This window comes from Oncorhynchus kisutch, linkage group LG17, assembly GCF_002021735.2.
Source record: "Oncorhynchus kisutch isolate 150728-3 linkage group LG17, Okis_V2, whole genome shotgun sequence".
In the NCBI taxonomy this organism is placed as follows: domain Eukaryota; kingdom Metazoa; phylum Chordata; class Actinopteri; order Salmoniformes; family Salmonidae; genus Oncorhynchus; species Oncorhynchus kisutch.
Genome location: NC_034190.2, coordinates 88,635,479 through 88,657,087, shown reverse-complemented (window position 1 = coordinate 88,657,087; position 21,609 = coordinate 88,635,479). Strand labels below are relative to the sequence as shown.

At 44.2% G+C, this 21,609-nt stretch overlaps 1 protein-coding gene across 2 annotated transcripts; it reads right to left on the bottom strand.

Moving 5' to 3' along the window:
• Positions 1-546: 546 nt before the first annotated feature.
• Positions 547-14,041, bottom strand: ebp (EBP cholestenol delta-isomerase). Of its 2 annotated transcripts, none has more exons than XM_020468685.2 (5): positions 13,820-14,041; positions 6,004-6,331; positions 5,757-5,793; positions 1,212-1,342; positions 547-1,016 (listed from the first exon to the last, which is right to left on the bottom strand). In XM_020468685.2, the coding sequence occupies exons 2-5, from the start codon at positions 6,329-6,331 to the stop codon at positions 802-804; spliced, it is 711 nt and encodes a 236-aa protein (XP_020324274.1). In that variant the 5' UTR covers positions 13,820-14,041; the 3' UTR covers positions 547-801. The 2 variants fall into 2 exon arrangements, with proteins under 2 accessions (XP_020324274.1, XP_031650783.1); XM_031794923.1 differs by having other exon boundaries at positions 13,952-14,025.
• Positions 14,042-21,609: the final 7,568 nt, after the last annotated feature.

The window sequence follows — 21,609 nt, the reverse complement described above, 5'->3', positions numbered from 1 at the left end:
TTGTCTTGTTGGAACGTGAACCTTCTCCCCAGTCTGAGGCCCTGAGAGATATGAAGCAGTTTTTCATCAAGGATGTACTTTGCTCCTTTCATCTTCCCTTGATCCTGACTAGTCTCCCAGTCCCTGCAGCTAAAAAACATCCCCACAGCATGATGCAGCCACCACCATGCTTCACCATCATGGTGCCAGGTTTCCTACAGATGTGACACTTGGCATTAAGGCCAAAGAGTTAAAAATGTATTTCTTCAGACCATTGAATCTTCAGCTTTTTTAAATGTATACATTTCAGAACATTTCTAAAAACATGTTTTCGCTTTGTCATTATGGGGTAGTGTGATGTCATTATGGGGTAGTGTGATGTCATTATGGGGTAGTGTGATGTCATTATGGGGTAGTGTGATGTCATTATGGGGTAGTGTATGTAGATTGATGAGGAAAACAATTCAATCCATTTTAGAATAAGGCTGTAACAAACAAAATGTTGAGAAAGGGAAGGGGTCTGAATACTTTCTGAATGCATTGTACACAACAGATAAGAGTCAAGCACCACGTCGTCATGTGTTTAATCAGTTTAGAAAAAGGGAAAATTCACATTGCATAATGCCACCAAATTATGAAAAATATTCAATACAAACCACACATACATGATACAGCCTATCTATCAACATTATTTTGTTTGGTCAGTTCAAACACTACTATTATTAATCAGAGTTAAAAGTATCAACCTTCCGTCTAGCTACTTTGATTTTTTTTTTTAATAGCCCCCCACCCCTCTGCTGCTCTCCCACCCACCCCTGCTCATCAGTTGGTCTTCTCCTTCTGGGCCAGGTCAGTGTGTGTCTGGGCCTGCTGCAGGTGTCTCCATGCATCCAGTATGAGGACCAGAGGAATGATGATCCACAGGATGTTCATGAAGACAAAATAGAACCAAAAGTACAGAGGATGACCCATCTGACTGTGGCTGTACCCATCACGGTGCTCAGTGTAGAAATACAGCACCGCCCCATACAGCTGACCTGGAGACAGAGGACAGGGGTTAAGACACACAGAACTGTGTAGAGATACAGCACCGCCCCATACAGCTGACCTGGAGACAGAGGACAGGGGTTACCTGACCTGGAATAAGATAATATAATGTCAGGCTTAAAAACAGACAGATCAGAATCAGCTCATAGGGTTTCCACCCCACGGTACTGTATCAGTGTACCTACCAAGAGAGACCATGAGTTGCAGGACAAAGCGGCATGGTTTGTTGGCCAGGAAGGCAAACACAGTCCACAAACTCAATGGACCCCAGAACCAGGCTGTTACTGTCTCCATACACACCGTGAAGTTATCAGCTCTACACAGAGAGGGAGGAGGAGAGTGATTGAACAGGAGGAGAGAGAGAACACTCAGCAGTTGATTGAATTGTTCTCAGACTACAGTTACTAAACAAAAATAAACACACAAAATGTAACAATTCCAAAGATGTTACTGAGTCACAGTCCATATGAGGAAATCAGTCAATTGAAAGAAATTCATTAGGCCCTAATCCATGGATTTTGGGAATACAGATATGCACCTGTTGGTCAGACACCGTACCTTAATAAAAAAATTAAAAAGTAGGGGTGTGGATATTATTATTTTTTTAAGTGTCAGTAATGCTTTGAAAGGCTGGTCAAAGATCATATCACCTCCTCGACACACTCCACTCTCTCCAGTCACCTCCTCGACACACTCCACTCTCTCCAGTCACCTCCTCGACACACTCCACTCTCTCCAGTCACCTCCTCGACACATTCCACCCTCTCCAATCACCTCCTCGACACATTCCACTCTCTCCAGTCACCTCCTCGACACATTCCACCCTCTCCAATCACCTACCACACGGACAGATCACCTGACAACGCACTGAACAATGACCTTACCCACCTGGACAAAAAAAAATGCATGTGTGAGGATGCTGTTCATCGACTACAGCTCAGCCTTCAATACCATAGTGTCCCATCAGCTCATTACAAAGCTCACAGCCCTGGATCTGAACTCCTCCCTATGCAACTAGGTCCTGGACTTCCTGACGGGCCGCCCCCAGGTGGTGAACGTAGGCAACATTACCCCCTCCACAACACTGGAGCCCCACAAGGGTGCGTCCTCAGTCCCCTCCTGTACTCTCTGTATACCCATGACTGTGTGGCCTCACACAGTTCCAACTCCATCATCAAGTTAGCTGACGACATGACAGTAGGTCTGATCACCTCCATTTGTTTTTACACTGCTGCTACTCGCTGTTTATCTATGCAGTCACTTCACCCCTAAATACATGTACAAATTACCACTAACCTGTACCCCCGCACACTGACTCTGTAGCGGAACCCCTGTATAAAGCTTTAAAAAGCCTTATTGTTATTTTATGGTCTTACTTTTTATTATATTTGACTTTATTTGGTAAATATTTTCTTAACTCTTCTTGAACTGCACTGTTGGGCGTGTGAGTAAGCATTTAACAGACTACACGTGTTCAGGGCATGTGACAAATAAAGTTTGATTTAAAGATCATCACAGCCCCCCCTCAAATGTTCAAAAGTCAGTATCTGGTGTGGCCACCAGCACTGCAGTACTTAATGCAGGATCTCCTCCTCATGGACTGCACCAGATTTGCCAGTTCTTGCTGCGAGAGGTTACCCCACACTTCCACCAAGGCACCTGCAAGTTCCCGGACATTTCTGGGGGGGGGGAGAGATGGCCCTAGCCCTCATCCTCCGATCCAACAGGTCCTAGATGTGCTCAATGGGATTGAGATCAGGGCTCTTCGCTGGCCATGGCAGAACACTGACATTTCTGTCTTGCAGGAAATCATGCACAGAACGAGCAGTATGTATGGCTGGTGGCATTGTCATGCTGGAGGGTCATGTCAGTATGAGCCTGCAGGAAGGGTACCACATGAGGGAGGAGGATGTGTTCCCTGGGTGGAGATCCCAGGGTGGAGATTGCCTGCAATGACAACAAGCTCAGGCCGATGATGCTGTGACACACTGCCCCAGACGATGACAGACCCTCCACCTCCAAATCGATCCCGCTCCAGAGTACAGGCCTCGGTGTAACGCTCATTCCATCGACGATAAACGCGAATCCGACCATCACTCCTGGTGAGACGAAACCGCGACTCGTCAGTGAAGAGCACTTTTTTCCAGACCTGTCTGGTCCAGCGACGGTGGGTTTGTGCCCATAGGCAACGTTGTTGCCCGTGATGTCTGGTGAGGACCTGACATCCATAAAAATCAATGCCATTCTTAAAATCAATACACAAGTATATATTTTTAAACCTGCATATTTAGTTAAAATAATTTTTTTGCCGGCAATATTAACTCAGGAAATTGTGTCACTTCTCTTGCGTTCTGTGCAAGCAGAGTCAGGGTATATGCAGCAGTTTGGGCCGTCTGGCTCGTTGCGAACTGTGTGAAGACCATTTCTCCCTAACAAAGACCTTAATTAACTTGCCAGAATTGTACATAAATTATGACATAACATTGAAGATTGCACAAGGTAACAGCAATATTAAGATGTAGGGATGCCACCCGTTAGATAAAATATGGAACGGTTCCGTATTTCACTGAAAGAATAAACGTTTTGTTTCCGGATTTGAACATATTAATGTCCTACGGCTCGTATTTCTGTGTGTTATTATATTATAATTAAGTCTATGATTTGATATTTGAGAGAGCAGTCTGCCTGAGTGGTGGTAGGCAGCGGCAGGCTCGTAAGCATTCATTCAAACAGCACTTTCCTGCATTTGCCAGCAGCTCTTCGCTGTGCTTCAAGCATTGCGCTGTTTATGACATAAAGCCTCTCAACTCCCGAGTTTAGGCTGGCAATGCTATAGTGCCTATAAGAACATCCAATAGTCAAAAGGTATATGAAATACAAAAAAGGTATAGAGAGAAATAATCCAATAATAACCACAACCTAAAACTTCTTACCTGGGAATATTGTTAAAAGGATATATGTTAAAAGGAACCACCAGCTTTCATATGTTCTCATGTTCTGAGCAAGGAACTTAAACGTTAGCTTTCTTACATGGCACATATTACACTTTTACTTTCTTTTCCAACACTTTGTTTTTGCATTATTTAAACCAAATTGAACAGGTTCCATTATTTATTTGAGACTAAATTGATTTTATTGATGTATTATATTAAGTTAAAAAAATTAAAAAGTGTTCATTCAGTATTGTTGTGTCATTGTTTTTTTTTTTTATAAAAAGTTGTCCAATAAATCGGTATCGGCGTTGAAAAAAAATCAGAATCGGTCCAGAAGCTCTTTTTGTACAGTAGCAGCAACATTGTAGAAAATAAGTTGTAAAAATGCGAAAGAAAAAAATAAATAAATAGCAGTTGGTTAAGAGCCCATTAAATGGCAGCCATCCTCTCCGGCAGTCATTCCCCCACTCAATGGTCACGCCGCTCCACCATGGTCATTCCACCTGCTACAGTGCTCTCTCTATTATAGTTTTTATATAACCATTTTCACACTTTTATTGCCTGTATGTTAGAGCTCGGAGCCTAAGATTTTCACTGTACCCTGCAATCACGCCTGCAACCCTGTAGAAGTGATTATTTAAACACTCTGAATCTGAGAATCTCAGTATCTGGTGTGACCACCATTTGCCTCACGCAGTGCGACATCTCCTTTGCATAGAGTTGATCAGGCTGTTGATTCTGGAATGTTGTCCCACTCTTCAAAAGGCTGTGCGAAGTTGCTGGATATTGGTGGGAACTGGAGCACACGGTTGTACACTTCGATCCAGAGCATCCCGAACATGCTCAATGGCCATTATCATGCTGAAACATGAGGTGATGGCGACAGATGAATGGTATGACAATGGGCTTCAGGATTTCGTCACGGTATCTGTGCATTCAAATTGCCATTGATAAAATGCAATTGCGTTCGTTGTCCGTAACTTATGCCTGCCCACACCATAACTCCACCATGGGGAACTTTGTTCACAACGTTGACATCAGCAAACCGCTCACCCATTGACACCATACACTGTCTGCCATCCGCCCGGTAGAGATGACACCGGGATTAATCCATCTAGAGTACACTTCTCCAGTGTGCCAGCGGCCATCGAAGGTGAGCATTTGCCCAATGAAGTCTGTAACGACCCTGAACTGCAGTCAGGTCAAGACGACAAGCATGCAGTTGAGCTTCCCTGAGACTGTTTCTGACAGTTTGTGCAGAAATGCTTCAGTTGTGCAAACCCACAGTTGTATCAGCTTCCCGGGTGGCTCGTCTCAGACCATCCCACAGGTGAAGAAGCTGGATGTGGAGATCCTGGGCTGGCGTGGTTATACATGGTCTGCGGTTGTGAGGCCAGTTGGACATACTGACAAATTCTCTAAAATAAACGTTGGCTTACGGTAGAGAGATGAACATGAAATGCTCTGGTGGACATTCCTGCAGTTAGCATGACAATTGCACGCTCCCTCAACTTGTGGCATTGTGTTGTGTGACAAAACTGCACAATTTAGAGTTGCCTTTCATTGTCCCCCACACAAGGTGCACCTGTGTAATGATCATGTTGTTTAATCAGCTTATTGATATGCCACACCACTAATGTGTGCACAAAATTTGAGAGCAATAATTGTGGGTATGGATGATTTCTAGGATGTTTTATCTCAGCTAAAACAGACCAACACTTGACATGTTGCATTTATATTTTTGTACAGTATAAAAAAAAGAAACGACAGTAAAAATAATAATTAAAACAAACTTACATGACATATCGGCTGTCTCCTCTGGAGTACTCCTTCCCTGAGGACAATGAGAGAAGACAACGTTCTGTTAGTTACATTCTGCTTGTTGTGGGTTCTCATTTCCTTTTTCTTGCAGTAGGAGGGTTCTAGAAGATAATGGGAGGTTCTACTGGAGGGTTCTAGTACTACTAGGTTCTACTAGAGAGTCCAAGGTCCTAGTAGTGAATGGAAGTTCTACCATAGGGTTCCAGCACTAGGTTCTACTTACACAGCTGAGACAGGAAGCTCTGGTCTGAGGGGATGACGTCATAGTACAGAGAGAACCATCCCTCAATGACCCCGTGGATGAACCCACAGACAGCAAACCAGCAGATAGCCAGCCGCCTGGCCACCCCGAACTCCTGACCACGGCCATCCCTGGCCCACTTCCGGCCCGTCAGGACCCAGGTGGACAGCAGGAAGAGACCCGACACAGAGAAGAGGAAGGACAGGATCTCATGCATTGACCTATCGTTCGCCACGTAGCCTGGGATGGACAGGTCCCGCGGCCAATAGGGGTGGGGGACGCCAGCGGCTCGGACGGGGCTTTTCGCCATCTGCCAATCAGTGAGACATGTTACCAGCTGCCCCTTCATAGAGGCTAGGGCTGTGTTCCAATTCTCGATCCTTCTACTGAAATGTGCACTCATTCACTGCCTTACATTACATTTAAAACACTGGATTGGTGAAAACGAAACTGGAGAGAGTTTCCAACATATTGTTCACACACCAGTTTCAACAGTGAAGAGGCGACTTCGGGATGCTGCAATGAAAAACCCATCTCAGACTGGTCAATAAAAAGAAAATATTAATATGGGCAAAAGAACAGACACTGGACATCTGGGCAAAAGAACAGACACTGGACATCTGGGCAAAAGAACAGACACTGGACATCTGGGCAAAAGAACAGACACTGGACATCTGGGCAAAAGAACAGACACTGGACATCTGGGCAAAAGAACAGACACTAGACATCTGGGCAAAAGAACAGACACTGGACAGAGATATGGCTTTTTCTTTGCAACTCTGCCTAGAAGGCCAGCATCCCGGAGTCTCCTCTTCACGGTTGACGTTGAGACTGGTGTTTTGCGGGTACTATTTCATGAAGCTGCCAGTTGAGGACTTGTGAGGCATCTGTTTCTCAAACTAGACACTAATGTACTTGTCCTCTTGCTCAGTTGTGCAACGGGGCCTCGCACTCCAATTTCTATTCTGGTTAGAGCCAGATTGCACTAATCTGTGAAGGGAGTAGTATACAGCGTTGTACGAGATCGTCAGTTTCTTGGAAATTTCTCGCATGGAATAGCCTTCATTTCTCAGAACAAGAATAGACTGACGAGTTTCAGAAGAAAGTTCTTTGTTTCTGGCCATTTTGAGCCTGTAATGAAACCCACAAATGCTGATGCTCCAGATACACAACTAGTCTAAAGAAACCCAGTTTTATTGCTTCTTTAAATCAGCACAACAGTTTTCAGCTGTGCTAACATTTTCAAAAGGGTTTTCTAATGATTAATTAGCCTTTTAAAATTATAAACTTGGATTAGCTAACACAATGTGCCATTGGAACACAGGAGTGGTGGTTGCGGATAAGGGGCCTCTATACGACTAGGTAGATTCCATAAAAATATATATTTTAAAACAGCCATTTCCAGCTACAATAGTCATTTACAACATGAACAATGTCTACACTGTATTTCTGATCAATTTGATGATATTTCAAATGGAGAAAAAAAGTGATTTTCTTTCAAGAACAAGGACATTTCAAAGTGACCCCAAACTTTTGAACAATAGTGTAGGTCCTGGATGTCAGGAAGCTTGGCCACCATAATCTACTGGGCGGACTACCCTCTGTAGCACCTTATGCCGAGCAGTTGCCATACCAGGCTGTGATACAACCGTTCAGGACGCTCTCGATAGTGCAATTGTATAATTGTTTGTGGATATGAGGACCCATGCCAAATCTTTTCAGTCTCCTGAGGGGGAAAAGGTGTTTTCGTGCCCTCTTCACGACCGTCTTGGTGTGTTTGGACCATGATAGTTTGTTGGTGATGCGGCACCAATGAACTTGAAACTCTCGACCCGCTCCACTTCAGCTCCGTCGATGTTAATGGGGGCCTGTTCGGACGGGGCTGTAGTCCTATAGTCCACGATCAGCTCCTTTGTCTTGATCACATTGAGGGAGAGGTTGTTGTCCTGGCACCACACTGTCAGGTCTCTGACCTACTCCCTATAGGCCGTCTCATCGCTGTCTGATCACTGTTGTGTAATCAGCTAACTTGATGGTGTTGGAGTCGTGCCTAGCTATGCAGTCGTGGGTGAACAGGTAGTACAGAAGGGTACTGAGCACACACCCCTAAGGAGCCCCAGTGATGAAGATCAGCGTGGCAGATGTGTTGATGCCTACCCTCACCACCTGGGGCGGCACATCAGGAAGTCCAGGATCTAGTTGCAGAAGGAGGTGTTTAGTCCCAGGGTCCTTAGCTCAGTGATGGGCTTTGAGGGCACTAAGGTGTTGAACGTTGAGCTATAGTCAATAACTCCCAAGTTGCACAGCGGTCTAAGGCACTGCATCTCCGTGCTATTGGCGTCACTACATACCCCATTTCGATTCCAGGCTGTATCACAACCGGCCATGATTGAGAGTTCCATAGGGCGGCGCACAATTGGCCCAGTGTCGCCCGGGTCAGGCCTGGGTAGGCTGTCAATGTAAATAAGAATTTGTTCTCAACTGACTTGGTTAAATAAAGGTTAAATAAAGGTTAAATAAAGGTTAAATAAAAGTAAAATAACAGCATTCTCACACATCCTTTTGTCCAAGTGGAAAAGGGCTAAACTTGTCGTTGCACATCTCACACATCCTTTTGTCCAAGTGGAAAAGGGCTAAACTTGTCGTTGCACATCTCACACATCCTTTTGTCCAAGTGGAAAAGGGCTAAACTTGTCGTTGCACATCTCACACATCCTTTTGTCCAAGTGGGAAAGGGCTAAACTTGTCGTTGCACATCTCACACATCCTTTTGTCCAAGTGGGAAAGGGCTAAACTTGTCGTTGCACATCTCACACATCCTTTTGTCCAAGTGGGAAAGGGCTAAACTTGTCGTTGCACATCTCACACATCCTTTTGTCCAAGTGGGAAAGGGCTAAACTTGTCGTTGCACATCTCACACATCCTTTTGTCCAAGTGGGAAAGGGCTAAACTTGTCGTTGCACATCTCACACATCCTTTTGTCCAAGTGGGAAAGGGCTAAACTTGTCGTTGCACATCTCACACATCCTTTTGTCCAAGTGGAAAAGGGCTAAACTTGTCGTTGCACATCTCACACATCCTTTTGTCCAAGTGGAAAAGGGCTAAACTTGTCGTTGCACATCTCACACATCCTTTTGTCCAAGTGGAAAAGGGCTAAACTTGTCGTTGCACATCTCACACATCCTTTTGTCCAAGTGGAAAAGGGCTAAACTTGTCGTTGCACATCTCACACATCCTTTTGTCCAAGTGGAAAAGGGCTAAACTTGTCGTTGCACATCTCACACATCCTTTTGTCCAAGTGGGAAAGGGCTAAACTTGTCGTTGCACATCTCACACATCCTTTTGTCCAAGTGGGAAAGGGCTAAACTTGTCGTTGCACATCTCACACATCCTTTTGTCCAAGTGGAAAAGGGCTAAACTTGTCGTTGCACATCTCACACATCCTTTTGTCCAAGTGGGAAAGGGCTAAACTTGTCGTTGCACATCTCACACATCCTTTTGTCCAAGTGGAAAAGGGCTAAACTTGTCGTTGCACATCTCACACATCCTTTTGTCCAAGTGGGAAAGGGCTAAACTTGTCGTTGCACATCTCACACATCCTTTTGTCCAAGTGGAAAAGGGCTAAACTTGTCGTTGCACATCTCACACATCCTTTTGTCCAAGTGGAAAAGGGCTAAACTTGTCGTTGCACATCTCACACATCCTTTTGTCCAAGTGGAAAAGGGCTAAACTTGTCGTTGCACATCTCACACATCCTTTTGTCCAAGTGGAAAAGGGCTAAACTTGTCGTTGCACATCTCACACATCCTTTTGTCCAAGTGGGAAAGGGCTAAACTTGTCGTTGCACATCTCACACATCCTTTTGTCCAAGTGGGAAAGGGCTAAACTTGTCGTTGCACATCTCACACATCCTTTTGTCCAAGTGGAAAAGGGCTAAACTTGTCGTTGCACATCTCACACATCCTTTTGTCCAAGTGGGAAAGGGCTAAACTTGTCGTTGCACATCTCACACATCCTTTTGTCCAAGTGGAAAAGGGCTAAACTTGTCGTTGCACATCTCACACATCCTTTTGTCCAAGTGGGAAAGGACTAAACTTGTCGTTGCACATCTCACACATCCTTTTGTCCAAGTGGGAAAGGGCTAAACTTGTCGTTGCACATCTCACACATCCTTTTGTCCAAGTGGAAAAGGGCTAAACTTGTCGTTGCACATCTCACACATCCTTTTGTCCAAGTGGAAAAGGGCTAAACTTGTCGTTGCACATCTCACACATCCTTTTGTCCAAATGGAAAAGGGCTAAACTTGTCGTTGCACATCTCACACATCCTTTTGTCCAAGTGGAAAAGGGCTAAACTTGTCGTTGCACATCTCACACTACAAGAGCATTGCAGATTGTGCTGATAAAATCTAAAGTTTGGAAATATCTGGACTGCTTAAAGACGAGATCGGTAGCACCCAGATTGCATCTCAGTCCCGCTTACATTAAACAAGCGCCGGAGACGGTTGCGTGCCCCGAGTAAACAGACATTGGGATTTTGTCTCCGATCTCAAACTTGTCTGGGACGGAAACTCTACCAAAATCATATAGTGAAAGTAGATTGTTTTTGTTTTACTACAGAAATGACAGGGTAGCCTACTCAACTGACACTGCCAAACAGATCAATAAAAATGACGTTGTCTGATCCATATAATAGACCTACGAGAAAGGGAGACACAAATAGAAAATGACTTCCATCTAACCTGGAGGAGGAATGTATTGTCCAAAAACAAAAACAAAAAAAATGGCACCGACCCAATGATAAAGACCTTGAATATGCACACCTACTGGGGATATGGCCAATGTTCTCCGCTGGTGCCAATACAACAGGCTACTAGTTTGCTCAATTAAGTTAAGAAATTTGATCACATAAAGACAGATTGGAGTCTTTTCATCATCTCTTTACAGCAAAAGTAATTTGCTTTCCGCCATTGTATTGTAAAGAAACAGCAGGGAGCAGGTCTCGAACCCTCGACCTTCTAGCCCGAGGTCCGGTGCGCTAAAGCATGCTCGTGCGGCAGAGTCGATTTCCGCGAATATAAACCCAGGGTCATTACACTACTCCCCCCTTTCAAAGAGCGCATCCTCGCGCTAGCTTGTGACTCTACGTCTTACAGGAACGCGCTCACCGGCCAAGCACACGCACTGTCGTGGATGGGAGGTCCAATCACTTCTGACACCAATATAATGACCTGACTAGATCATAAAGGAACAATTGTCCAGACAGAGGGTTGAGTTTACGAATTGACGGTTTAGTAACACAGCTATACACAGGCTACTGTTTGGCCGTAGCACAACGTCAAATAAACTAAAGATACCCCACAAGCCAGCCGTGACCTTCTCTTGTGAAACCGAGACGTAAGAGAGAGAACAAAGGCTAAACCTGGTCTTAAAGTTCCAATGCTCCATCCCCCTGCCCAACCCCCTCCACTCCACTCAGCCAACCGCCAGGATGCCCGGCATCAGAACATTCCAGGCATTCCCGTGATTGGCAGATAGCAGGTTTATTGGCATGTCGGACCCCCCGGACACAGGGTACTGGTAAGTACACGGCTCAAAAAAATAAAATGTAACTCCAAGTCAATCACACTTCTGTGAAATCAAACTGTCCACTTAGGAAGCAACACTGATTGACAATAAATTTCACATGATGTTGTGCAAATGGAATAGACAACAGGTGGAAATTATAGGCAATTAGCAAGACACCCCCATTAAAGGAGTGGTTCTGCAGGTGGTGACCACAGACTTCTCAGTTCCTATGCTTTCTGGCTGATGTTTTGGTCACTTTTGAATACTGGCGGTGCTTTCACTCTAGTGGTAGCATGAGACAGAGTCTACAACCCACACAAGTGGCTCAGGTAGTGCAGCTCATCCAGGATGACACATCAATGCGAGCTGTGGCAAGAAGGTTTGCTGTGTCTGTCAGCGTAGTGTCCAGAGCATGGAGGTGCTACCAGGAGGCCAGTACATCAGGAGACGCGGAGGAGGCCGTAGGAGGGCAACAACCCAGCAGCAGGACCGCTACCTCCGCCTTTGTGCAAGGAGGAGCACTGCCAGAGCCCTGCAAAATGACCTCCAGCAGGCCACAAATGTGCCTGTCTGCTCAAACGGTCAGAAACAGACTCCATGAGGGTGGTATGAGGGCCCGACGTCCACAGGTGGGGGTTGTGCTTACAGCCCAACACCGTGCAGGACGTTTGGCATTTGCCAGAGAACACCAAGATTGGCAAATTCGCCACTGGCGCCCTGTGCTCTTCACAGATGAAAGCAGGTTCACACTGAGCACATGTGACAGAGTCTGGAGACGCCGTGGAGAACGTTCTGCTGCCTGCAACATCCTCCAGCATGACCGGTTTGGAGGTGGGTCAGTCATGGTGTGGGGTGGCATTTCTTTGGGGGGCTGCACAGCCGTCCATGTGCTCGCCAGAGGTAGCCTGACTGCCATTAGGTACCGAGATGAGATCCTCAGACCCCTTGTGAGACCATATGCTGGTGCGCTTGGCCCTGGGTTCCTCCTAATGCAAGACAATGCTAGACCTCATGTGGCTGGAGTGTGTCAGCAGTTCCTGCAAGAGGAAGGCATTGATGCTATGGACCACGTTGCACCACAGACTGTCCAGGAGTTGGCGGATGCTTTAGTCCAGGTCTGGGAGGAGATCCCTCAGGAGACCATCCGCCACCTCATCAGGAGCTTGCCCAGGTGTTGTAGGGAGGTCATACAGGCACGTGGAGGCCACACACACTACTGAGCCTCATTTTGACTTGTTTTAAGGACATTACATCAAAGTTGGATCAGCCTGTATGGGTTGATAAATTTGATTTCCATTGATAATTTGTGATTTTGTTGTCAGCACATTCAACTATGTAAAGAAAAAGGATTTAATAAGAATATTTCATTCATTCAGATCTAGGATGTGTTATTTTAGTGTTCCCTTTATTTTTTTGAGCAGTGTACAACACAACCACCTACTAGCCTAACACATAACACACAGCTGTCTGTGTGGGTCGCTACAGTATTTTTAAATATTGCAATATGCTAGGCTGGGTCTCTCTGCTTTTCACTGACAGTCCCAACTCAATTATCTATTTTGGTATTTACTTTCTGGTGTAGTAGCCGATTGAATGATTTTATTTAAGTATAGACTATTTTGGGCAATTTAATTGACTTAATGGACACACCGCCTATGCCTTTTAATGTGGCATAAACACAACCAGTCATCTGCTGGTCAAACAATGCAGCTCCTGTAGACTACCCTCGCACGTTAGTCCACTTACAAAATCATTTCAACATCCAGACCCCAACAGTGCACTATGCACCCGCAATTGGATAAATGGGGGAAAAAACATGATACAAAACACCTACGTGTATTGTAACATTACCCGCCTTGACAAAATGTAAGCGTTCTCCTCAAACCACAACGCAATGTGGGGTTTATACCACCCGGTTTCCAGTCAACTCGCACATTTTTCATGCGGCTGACATGCAGTTGTTAAATAATGGTATGATAGCCTATATATTTTTGTTGTATTAAATTGTGATAGGCTCACGCTTTACCGGAATCGCGTACTCCAACATTTTATTTTTTTGTTGCCGGGACGCCATACCGGACCGCATTACCTCTGTGTCCACTCGGCTTTACTGGCACATCCATTTTAACCGCTAAACCGCTAAACTCATCACCATTCCGACTCCGACAGTGAAAGCTGTCTTGAGTAATTTAATTTTGTATAATTTCTCTGTGTAACGTTAGCCAACTTACTGCGAAGGTAGAGATGAAGACGCTAGCTAAAGCTGATTAGAGAAGCCAAGTTCCTCAAACCTCGATTTCCAATGGGACGAAAGATCTGACAGCAATATGAGATAGATATTCCTACAGGTTCCACTCAGCTACTTTATTCCTACTCCAATCAGGTGGATACATAGAAAATCATTCAGACAGACTTCGGCTCCTCCATTTGTGGATCGGGAATAAGGGGTTAAAAGTAGGCGGACCCTTGTGATAACAATAGCCAATCAAACAGCTAACATTATGTGCCGAAGCCACACACGTGAGATTTTAGAAACTGTCGATTGGTTAGCCGTCTCGGAACATGGATGTTGTCACAAGTCGTCGGCCAATGAAATGTATCACAAACATCACACACGGAAGTGTGACAAGTTACGGTCAACGAATGAATCAAATGAACAAATGAACAAAGCTGATGTGTGAATGTCCTGAAGTACTAAAACCATATTGATAAACTATTTTGCTAAATGCTGTAGTTTCAAAGAATATGATACGGGCGTTTATGAAAAATAAATCTCCAAATCGTGTCAGGGATTATAGAACGGTGGTCTATTCCACAAATTACCACCTGCTAAATCTATTAATTGAAATGCCTATTTACTCTATTCCATCTCACTGCTCAATCCACTGTTTTATCTGCCCAGCTAGAAAAGTTATACACTTCATTTCCACGAAAAAAGCATCTAGACATTGTCTCTTAAAACTATTTCTTTAAGACTCGTAATTGCTTTTCAACAGCGTAATTTTGAATGGTCGTTGCTGTCTGTCTCTCCGACATTTGCAACATTGTTTTAATGTTGAAATTCGATCTCCACCTGCACTATTGTAAGGGATAAATCTATATTTACTGAAGTGTTACCTGGAGGAAAATGGGGGAGGTCATGCTTTTTCAGTTTCTGTCAATTGGAGGTTTTACTATTTTTTTTAAATCTTCTTCCGGGAAAAAAATTGAATAGGCCCTCTCCAAAAAATGCACTATCTTCAGTGTGGACTAGCCTTTAGTACAGCTTATGTTCTGTTCAATTTTAGAAGGAAAGTGCAAAGATAAGAACGAGGACCGTAATGATGGTGCCAGGTTTCCTCCAGACGTGACGCTTGGAATTCAGCCAAAGAGTTCAATATTGGTATCATCAGACCAGAGTATCTTGTTTCGTATGGCCTGAGAGTCATTTTGCTTTGTCATTATGGGGTATTGTGTATAGATTGACATGTAATAATAACAATTTAATCAGTTTTAGAATGAGACTGTAACTTAACAAAATGTGAAAAATGTCAAGGGGTCTGAATACTTTCTGAATGCACTGCATATATATGTTTATATGTGATTTATTTAGAATTCAAGGCACACTTAACCAGCATGGCTCCCACAGCAATCAACAGTGATACGCCATCCGATCTGGTTTGTGCTTAGAGGGACTATCATTTGTTTTTTCAACAGGACAATGACCCAAATCACTTCCAGGCTTTGTAAGGGCTATTTGACCAAGAAGGAGAGTGATGGAGTGCTGCATCAGATGACCTGGCCTCCACAATCACCCAACCTCAACCCAATTGCGATGGTTTGGGATGAGTTGGACCGCAGAGTGAAGGAACAGAAGTGCTCAGCATATGTGCAAACTCCTTCAAGACTGTTGGAAAAGCATTCCAGGTGAAGTTAGTTGAGAGAATGCCAAGAATGTGCAAAGCTGTCATCAAGGCAAAGGGTGGATACTTTGGAGAATCTCAAATATATTTGACTTGTTTAACACTTTATTGGTTACTACATGATTCCATATGTGTTCTTTCATAGTTTTGATGTCTTCATTATTATTCTACAATGTAGAAAATTGAAAAAAAAAAATAAGAAAAACCCTTGATTGAGTTGGTGTGTCCAAACCTTTGACGGGTACTGTTGGACAGAAATTTTTTAACAAACTACCTTTAGATTTTGTGGGGGAACTATCTGTTGTTCAATGTGTATCAAATCAAATTTTATTGGTCACATACACGTGATTAGCAGATGTTATTGCGGGTGTAGCGAAATGCTTGTGCTTCTAGCTCTGACAGTGCAGTAATATCTAACATGTAATATCTAACAAATTACACAACATGTACCCAATACACACACAAATCTAAGAAGGAATGAATTAAGACTATATACATATGGACGAGCGATGTCAGAGCGGAACGGACTAAGATTCAGTAGAATAGTATAGAATACAGTATATACATATGAGATGAGTAATGCGAGATATGTAAACATTATTAAGTGACTAAGATATTGTAGAATAGTATAGAGCGTTTTCAGCTATACCTTTCGTGGCTGTTTATTTACCACCACAGACAGATGTTGGCACTAAGACCGCACTCAGTCAGCTGTATAAGGAAATAAGCAAACAGGAAACCACTCACCCAGAGGCGGCGCTCCTAATGGCCGAGATTTTAATGCAGGGAAACTTAAATCAGTTCTACTAAATTTCCATCAACTCCCTCGCCCTCCATTTGGTAAAACCGACCACAACTCTATCCTCCTGATTCCTGCTTACAAGCAACAATTAAAGCAGGAAGCACCAGTGACTCGGCCTATAAAAAAGTGGTCAGCTGAAGCAGATGCTAAACTACAGGACTGTTTTGCTAGCACAGACTGGAACATGTTCCGGGATTCTTCCAAGCCGTAGTCCACAGCTTTGATGCACATGTACTGACCTCGCCTTCTGGATGATAGCGGGGTGAACAGGCAGTGGCTCGGGTGGTTGATGTCCTTGATGATCTTTTTGGCCTTCCTGTGATGTCGGGTGCTGTCGGTGTCCTGGAGGGCAGATAGTTTGCCCCCGGTAATGCATTGGGCAGACCGCACCACCGTCTGGAGAGCCTTGCGGTTGTGGGCGATACAGTTGCCGTACCAGGCGGTGATACAGCCCGACATGATGCTTTCAATTGTGCATCTGTAAACATTTGGGAGGGTTTTAGGTGACAAACCAAATTTCTTCAGCCTCCTGAGGTTGAAGAGGCACTGCTGCCTCTTCTTCACCACACTGTCTGTGTGGGTGGACCATTTCAGTTTGTTTGTGATGTGTATGCTGAGAAACTTGCTGCTTTCTACCTTCTCCACTGCGGTCCTGTCGATGTGGATAGCGGGGTGCAATATACAGGGACTACCAGTACTGAGTGGATGTGCAGGGGTACGAGATAATTGAGGTAGCTATGTATATATAGGTAGGGGTAAAGTGACTAGGCAACAGCATATATCATAAACAGTAGAAGCAGTGTATGTGGTGAGTGTGAAAGTGTGTGAGTGTGTGTGTGTGTGGCATCAGTATGCATGTGTGCGTGTGTTATGTGTGGGCATGTGTAGTTTGTGTATGTGTACGTTGGGGTTTAAGTATGTGTTAGTGTGTGGGTAGAGTCCAGTGTTTTTGCATAGAGTCAGTGCAAGAGAAGTCCAGGGAGCTTTGCTTAGCCGCAGATTATAAACCATTTCTACTTAGCTAAGGTCTTCTGAGATGAGACAGGTGGAGGACAATGGACCTAAAGACTAGGAGGGTGTGATGTCTCCTGAAGAGAGACAGGTGGAACAACGGACCTAAAGACAAGGAGGGTCTGAAGTCTCCTGAAGAGAGACAGGTGGAGGACAATGGACATAAAGACAAGGAGGGTGTGATGTCTCCTGAAGAGAGACAGGTGGAACAACGGACCTAAAGACAAGGAGGGTCTGAAGTCTCCTGAAGAGAGAAAGGTGGAGGACAACCTCCAGCCGAGCTTCAACGCCATACAACTCTCCTTCCGTGGCCTCCAACTGCTCTTAAACGCAGGGGAAACTCAATGCATGCTATTCAACCGATCACTGCCTGCACCTGCCCGCCCGTCCAGCATCACTACTCTGGACGGTTCTGACTTAGAATATGTGGACAACTACAAATACCTAGGTGTCTGATTAGACTGTAAACTCTCCTTCCAGACTCACATTAAGCATCTCCAATCCAAAATTAAATCTAGAATTGGCTTCCTATATGGCAACAAAGCATCCTTCACTCATGCTGCCAAACATACCCTCGTAAAACTGACCATCCTACCGATCCTCGACTTCGGTGATGTCATCTATAAAATAGCCTCCAACACTCTACTTAACAAATTGGATGCAGTCTATCACAGTGCCATCCGTTATGTCACCAAAGCCCCATACACTACCCACCACTGAGACCCGTACGCTCTCGTTGGTTGGCCCTCGCTTCATACTCGTCGTCAAACCCACTGGCTCCAGGTTATCTACAAGTCTCTGCTAGGTAAAGCCCCGCCTTATCTCAGCTCACTGGTCACCATAGCAGCACCCACTCGTAGCACGCGCTCCAGCAGGTATATCTCACTGGTCACCCCCAAACTCTAGACTATCTGTGCTATGTAAATGTACATTATGGATTTGATTTGTCGTTTCCTGTTTGGACCCCAGGAAGAGTTTCCCCCTAACCCTAAGGCTAGTGCTATGTAATGTACATTATGGATTTGATTTGTCATTTCCTGTTTGGACCCCAGGAAGAGTTTCCCCCTAACCCTAAGGCTAGTGCTATGTAATGTACATTATGGATTTTATTTGTCGTTTCCTGTTTGGACCCCAGGAAGAGTAGCCACTCCCTTGGCAACAGCTATTTGAGGATCCTAATAAACAGGCAATACTGAACCCAATCCCCAGCAGGACCATCTGAAGTAGTTTGGAATCAGACCTTCAAACAGGCCCAGGCCTCATTCTAACAAGGTAGGCTAGTTTTCTCTTTGTCTGTCTGCCAGTCTGCCTGACTGATAGGGTAGATGAAACATTGTAGGGTATCTTTCCTTCTGCTTGCACACACCAGTATGGATGAATGGCTGTAGATGGCTGATCTACAGTCCTGACCACCAGAGAACAGCTGTAGCTCCAGCTGAACAGCAACCAGGACCAGACTGAAAGACAGACTGGCCAGATCATGGTTTAGATCTGATGCAGACTAGACACACTGGCTACATTCTCCAGAAGTGTGCACTCATATTATCCCCCTCATGGATATAAATGAATGGACTGGTGTGAGGAATATGGTGGAAACTCTCTCCAGCCATGCCTGCACCAATCCAATGCTTTTAAATGAATGGACTGGTGAGAAATAAACACACAAGAATGAAGCTATATACAAGAAGTACCAAGTACCAATACCATATCAATATGCAGGGAATGGGGAGATGTGGTAGTTGAGGTAGATACTGTATGTACATGAAGGCAGGGTAAAGTGACTAGGCATCAGGATAGATAATAATAAGGTATTTGAGGTAGATATGTACATGAAGGCAGGGTAAAGTGACTAGGCATCAGGGTAGATAATAATAAGGTATTTGAGGTAGATATGTACATGAAGGCAGGGTAAAGTGACTAGGCATCAGGATAGATAATAATAAATCAAATCAAATGTATTTATATAGCCCTTCGTACATCAGCTGATATCTCAAAGTGCTGTACAGAAACCCAGCCTAAAACACCAAACAGCAAGCAATGCAGGTGTAGAAGCACAGTGGCTAGGAAAAACTCCCTAGAAAGGCCCAAACCTAGGAAGAAACCTAGAGAGGAACCAGGCTATGTGGGGTGGTCAGTCCTCTTCTGGCTGTGCCGGGTGGAGATTACAACAGAACATGGCCAAGATGTTCAAATGTTCATAAATGACCAGCATGGTCGTATAATAATAAGGCAGAACAGTTGAAACTGGAGCAGCAGCACAGTCAGATGGACTGGGGACAGCAAGGAGTCATCGTGTCAGGTAGTCCTGGGGCATGGTCCTAGGGCTCATGTCCTCCGAGAGAGAGAAGAAAAAAAAGAGAGAATTAGAGAGAGCATATGTGGGGTGGCCAGTCCTCTTCTGGCTGTGCCGGGTGGAGATTAAAACAGAACATGGCCAAGATGTTCAAATGTTCATAAATGATCAGCATGTTCGAATAATAAGAAGGCAGAACAGTTGAAACTGGAGCAGCAGCACGGCCAGGTGGACTGGAAGGCAGGGTAAAGTGACAAATATAAGATATTTGAGGTAGATATGCACATGAAGGCAGGGTAAAGTGACTAGGCATCTGGGATAGATAATAATAAGGTATTTGAGGTAGATATGTACATGAAGGCAGGGTAAAGTGACTAGGCATCTGGGATAGATAATAATAAGGTATTTGAGGTAGATGTGTACATGAAGGCAGGGTAAAGTGACTAGGCATCAGGATAGATAATAATAAGGTATTTGGGGTAGATATGTACATGAAGGCAGGGTAAAGTGACTAGGCATCTGGGATAGATAATAATAAGGTATTTGAGGTCGATATGTACATGAAGGCAGGGTAAAGTGACTAGGCATCTGGGATAGATAATAATAAGGTATTTGAGGTAGATGTGTACATGAAGGCCGGGTAAAGTGACTAGGCATCTGGGATAGATCATAATAAGGTATTTGAGGTAGATGTGTACATGAAGGCAGGGTAAAGTGACTAGGCATCTGGGATAGATCATAATAAGGTATTTGAGGTAGATATGTACATGAAGGCAGGGTAAAGTGACTAGGCATCTGGGATAGATCATAATAAGGTATTTGAGGTAGATATGTACATGAAGGCAGGGTAAAGTGACTAGACATCAGGATAGATAATAATAAGGTATTTGGGGTAGATATGTACATGAAGGCAGGGTAAAGTGACTAGGCATCTGGGATAGATCATAATAAGGTATTTGAGGTAGATATGTACATGAAGGCAGGGTAAAGTGACTAGGCATCTGGGATAGATCATAATAAGGTATTTGAGGTAGATATGTACATGAAGGCAGGGTAAAGTGACTAGGCATCTGGGATAGATAATAATAAGGTATTTGAGGTAGATATGTACATGAAGGCAGGGTAAAGTGACTAGGCATCTGGGATAGATAATAATAAGGTATTTGAGGTAGATATGTACATGAAGGCAGGGTAAAGTGACTAGACATCTGGGATAGATCATAATAAGGTATTTGAGGTAGATATGTACATGAAGGCAGGGTAAAGTGACTAGGCATCTGGGATAGATAATAATAAGGTATTTGAGGTAGATGTGTACATGAAGGCAGGGTAAAGTGACTAGGCATCTGGGATAGATCATAATAAGGTATTTGAGGTAGATATGTACATGAAGGCAGGGTGAAGTGACTAGGCATCTGGGATAGATCATAATAAGGTATTTGAGGTAGATATGTACATGAAGGCAGGGTAAAGTGACTAGGCATCTGGGATAGATAATAATAAGGTATTTGAGGTCGATATGTACATGAAGGCAGGGTAAAGTGACTAGACATCTGGGATAGATCATAATAAGGTATTTGAGGTAGATATGTACATGAAGGCAGGGTAAAGTGACTAGGCATCTGGGATAGATCATAATAAGGTATTTGAGGTAGATGTGTACATGAAGGCAGGGTAAAGTGACTAGGCATCAGGATAGATCATAATAAGGTATTTGAGGTAGATATGTACATGAAGGCAGGGTAAAGTGACTAGACATCAGGATAGATCATAAAAGTAAAAAAAGGCAGTGTTTCTGATGTGAAAAGATCTGATTTGATTGGTCATAAAACCAATTAGTGGAATTGGGCTGCCTGTGTATACTAAAAGCAATCAAATTAAAGGAAATTTGACTATAAAATATAGCGTCTACGGTGGGGGAATTATACTGAACGATATATTGAGTTGATCCGGCCGAGCGTTGCCGATAACTGCCGAAGTGTTTCGGAAACGCGTATCTGGTTTACTTCCTGG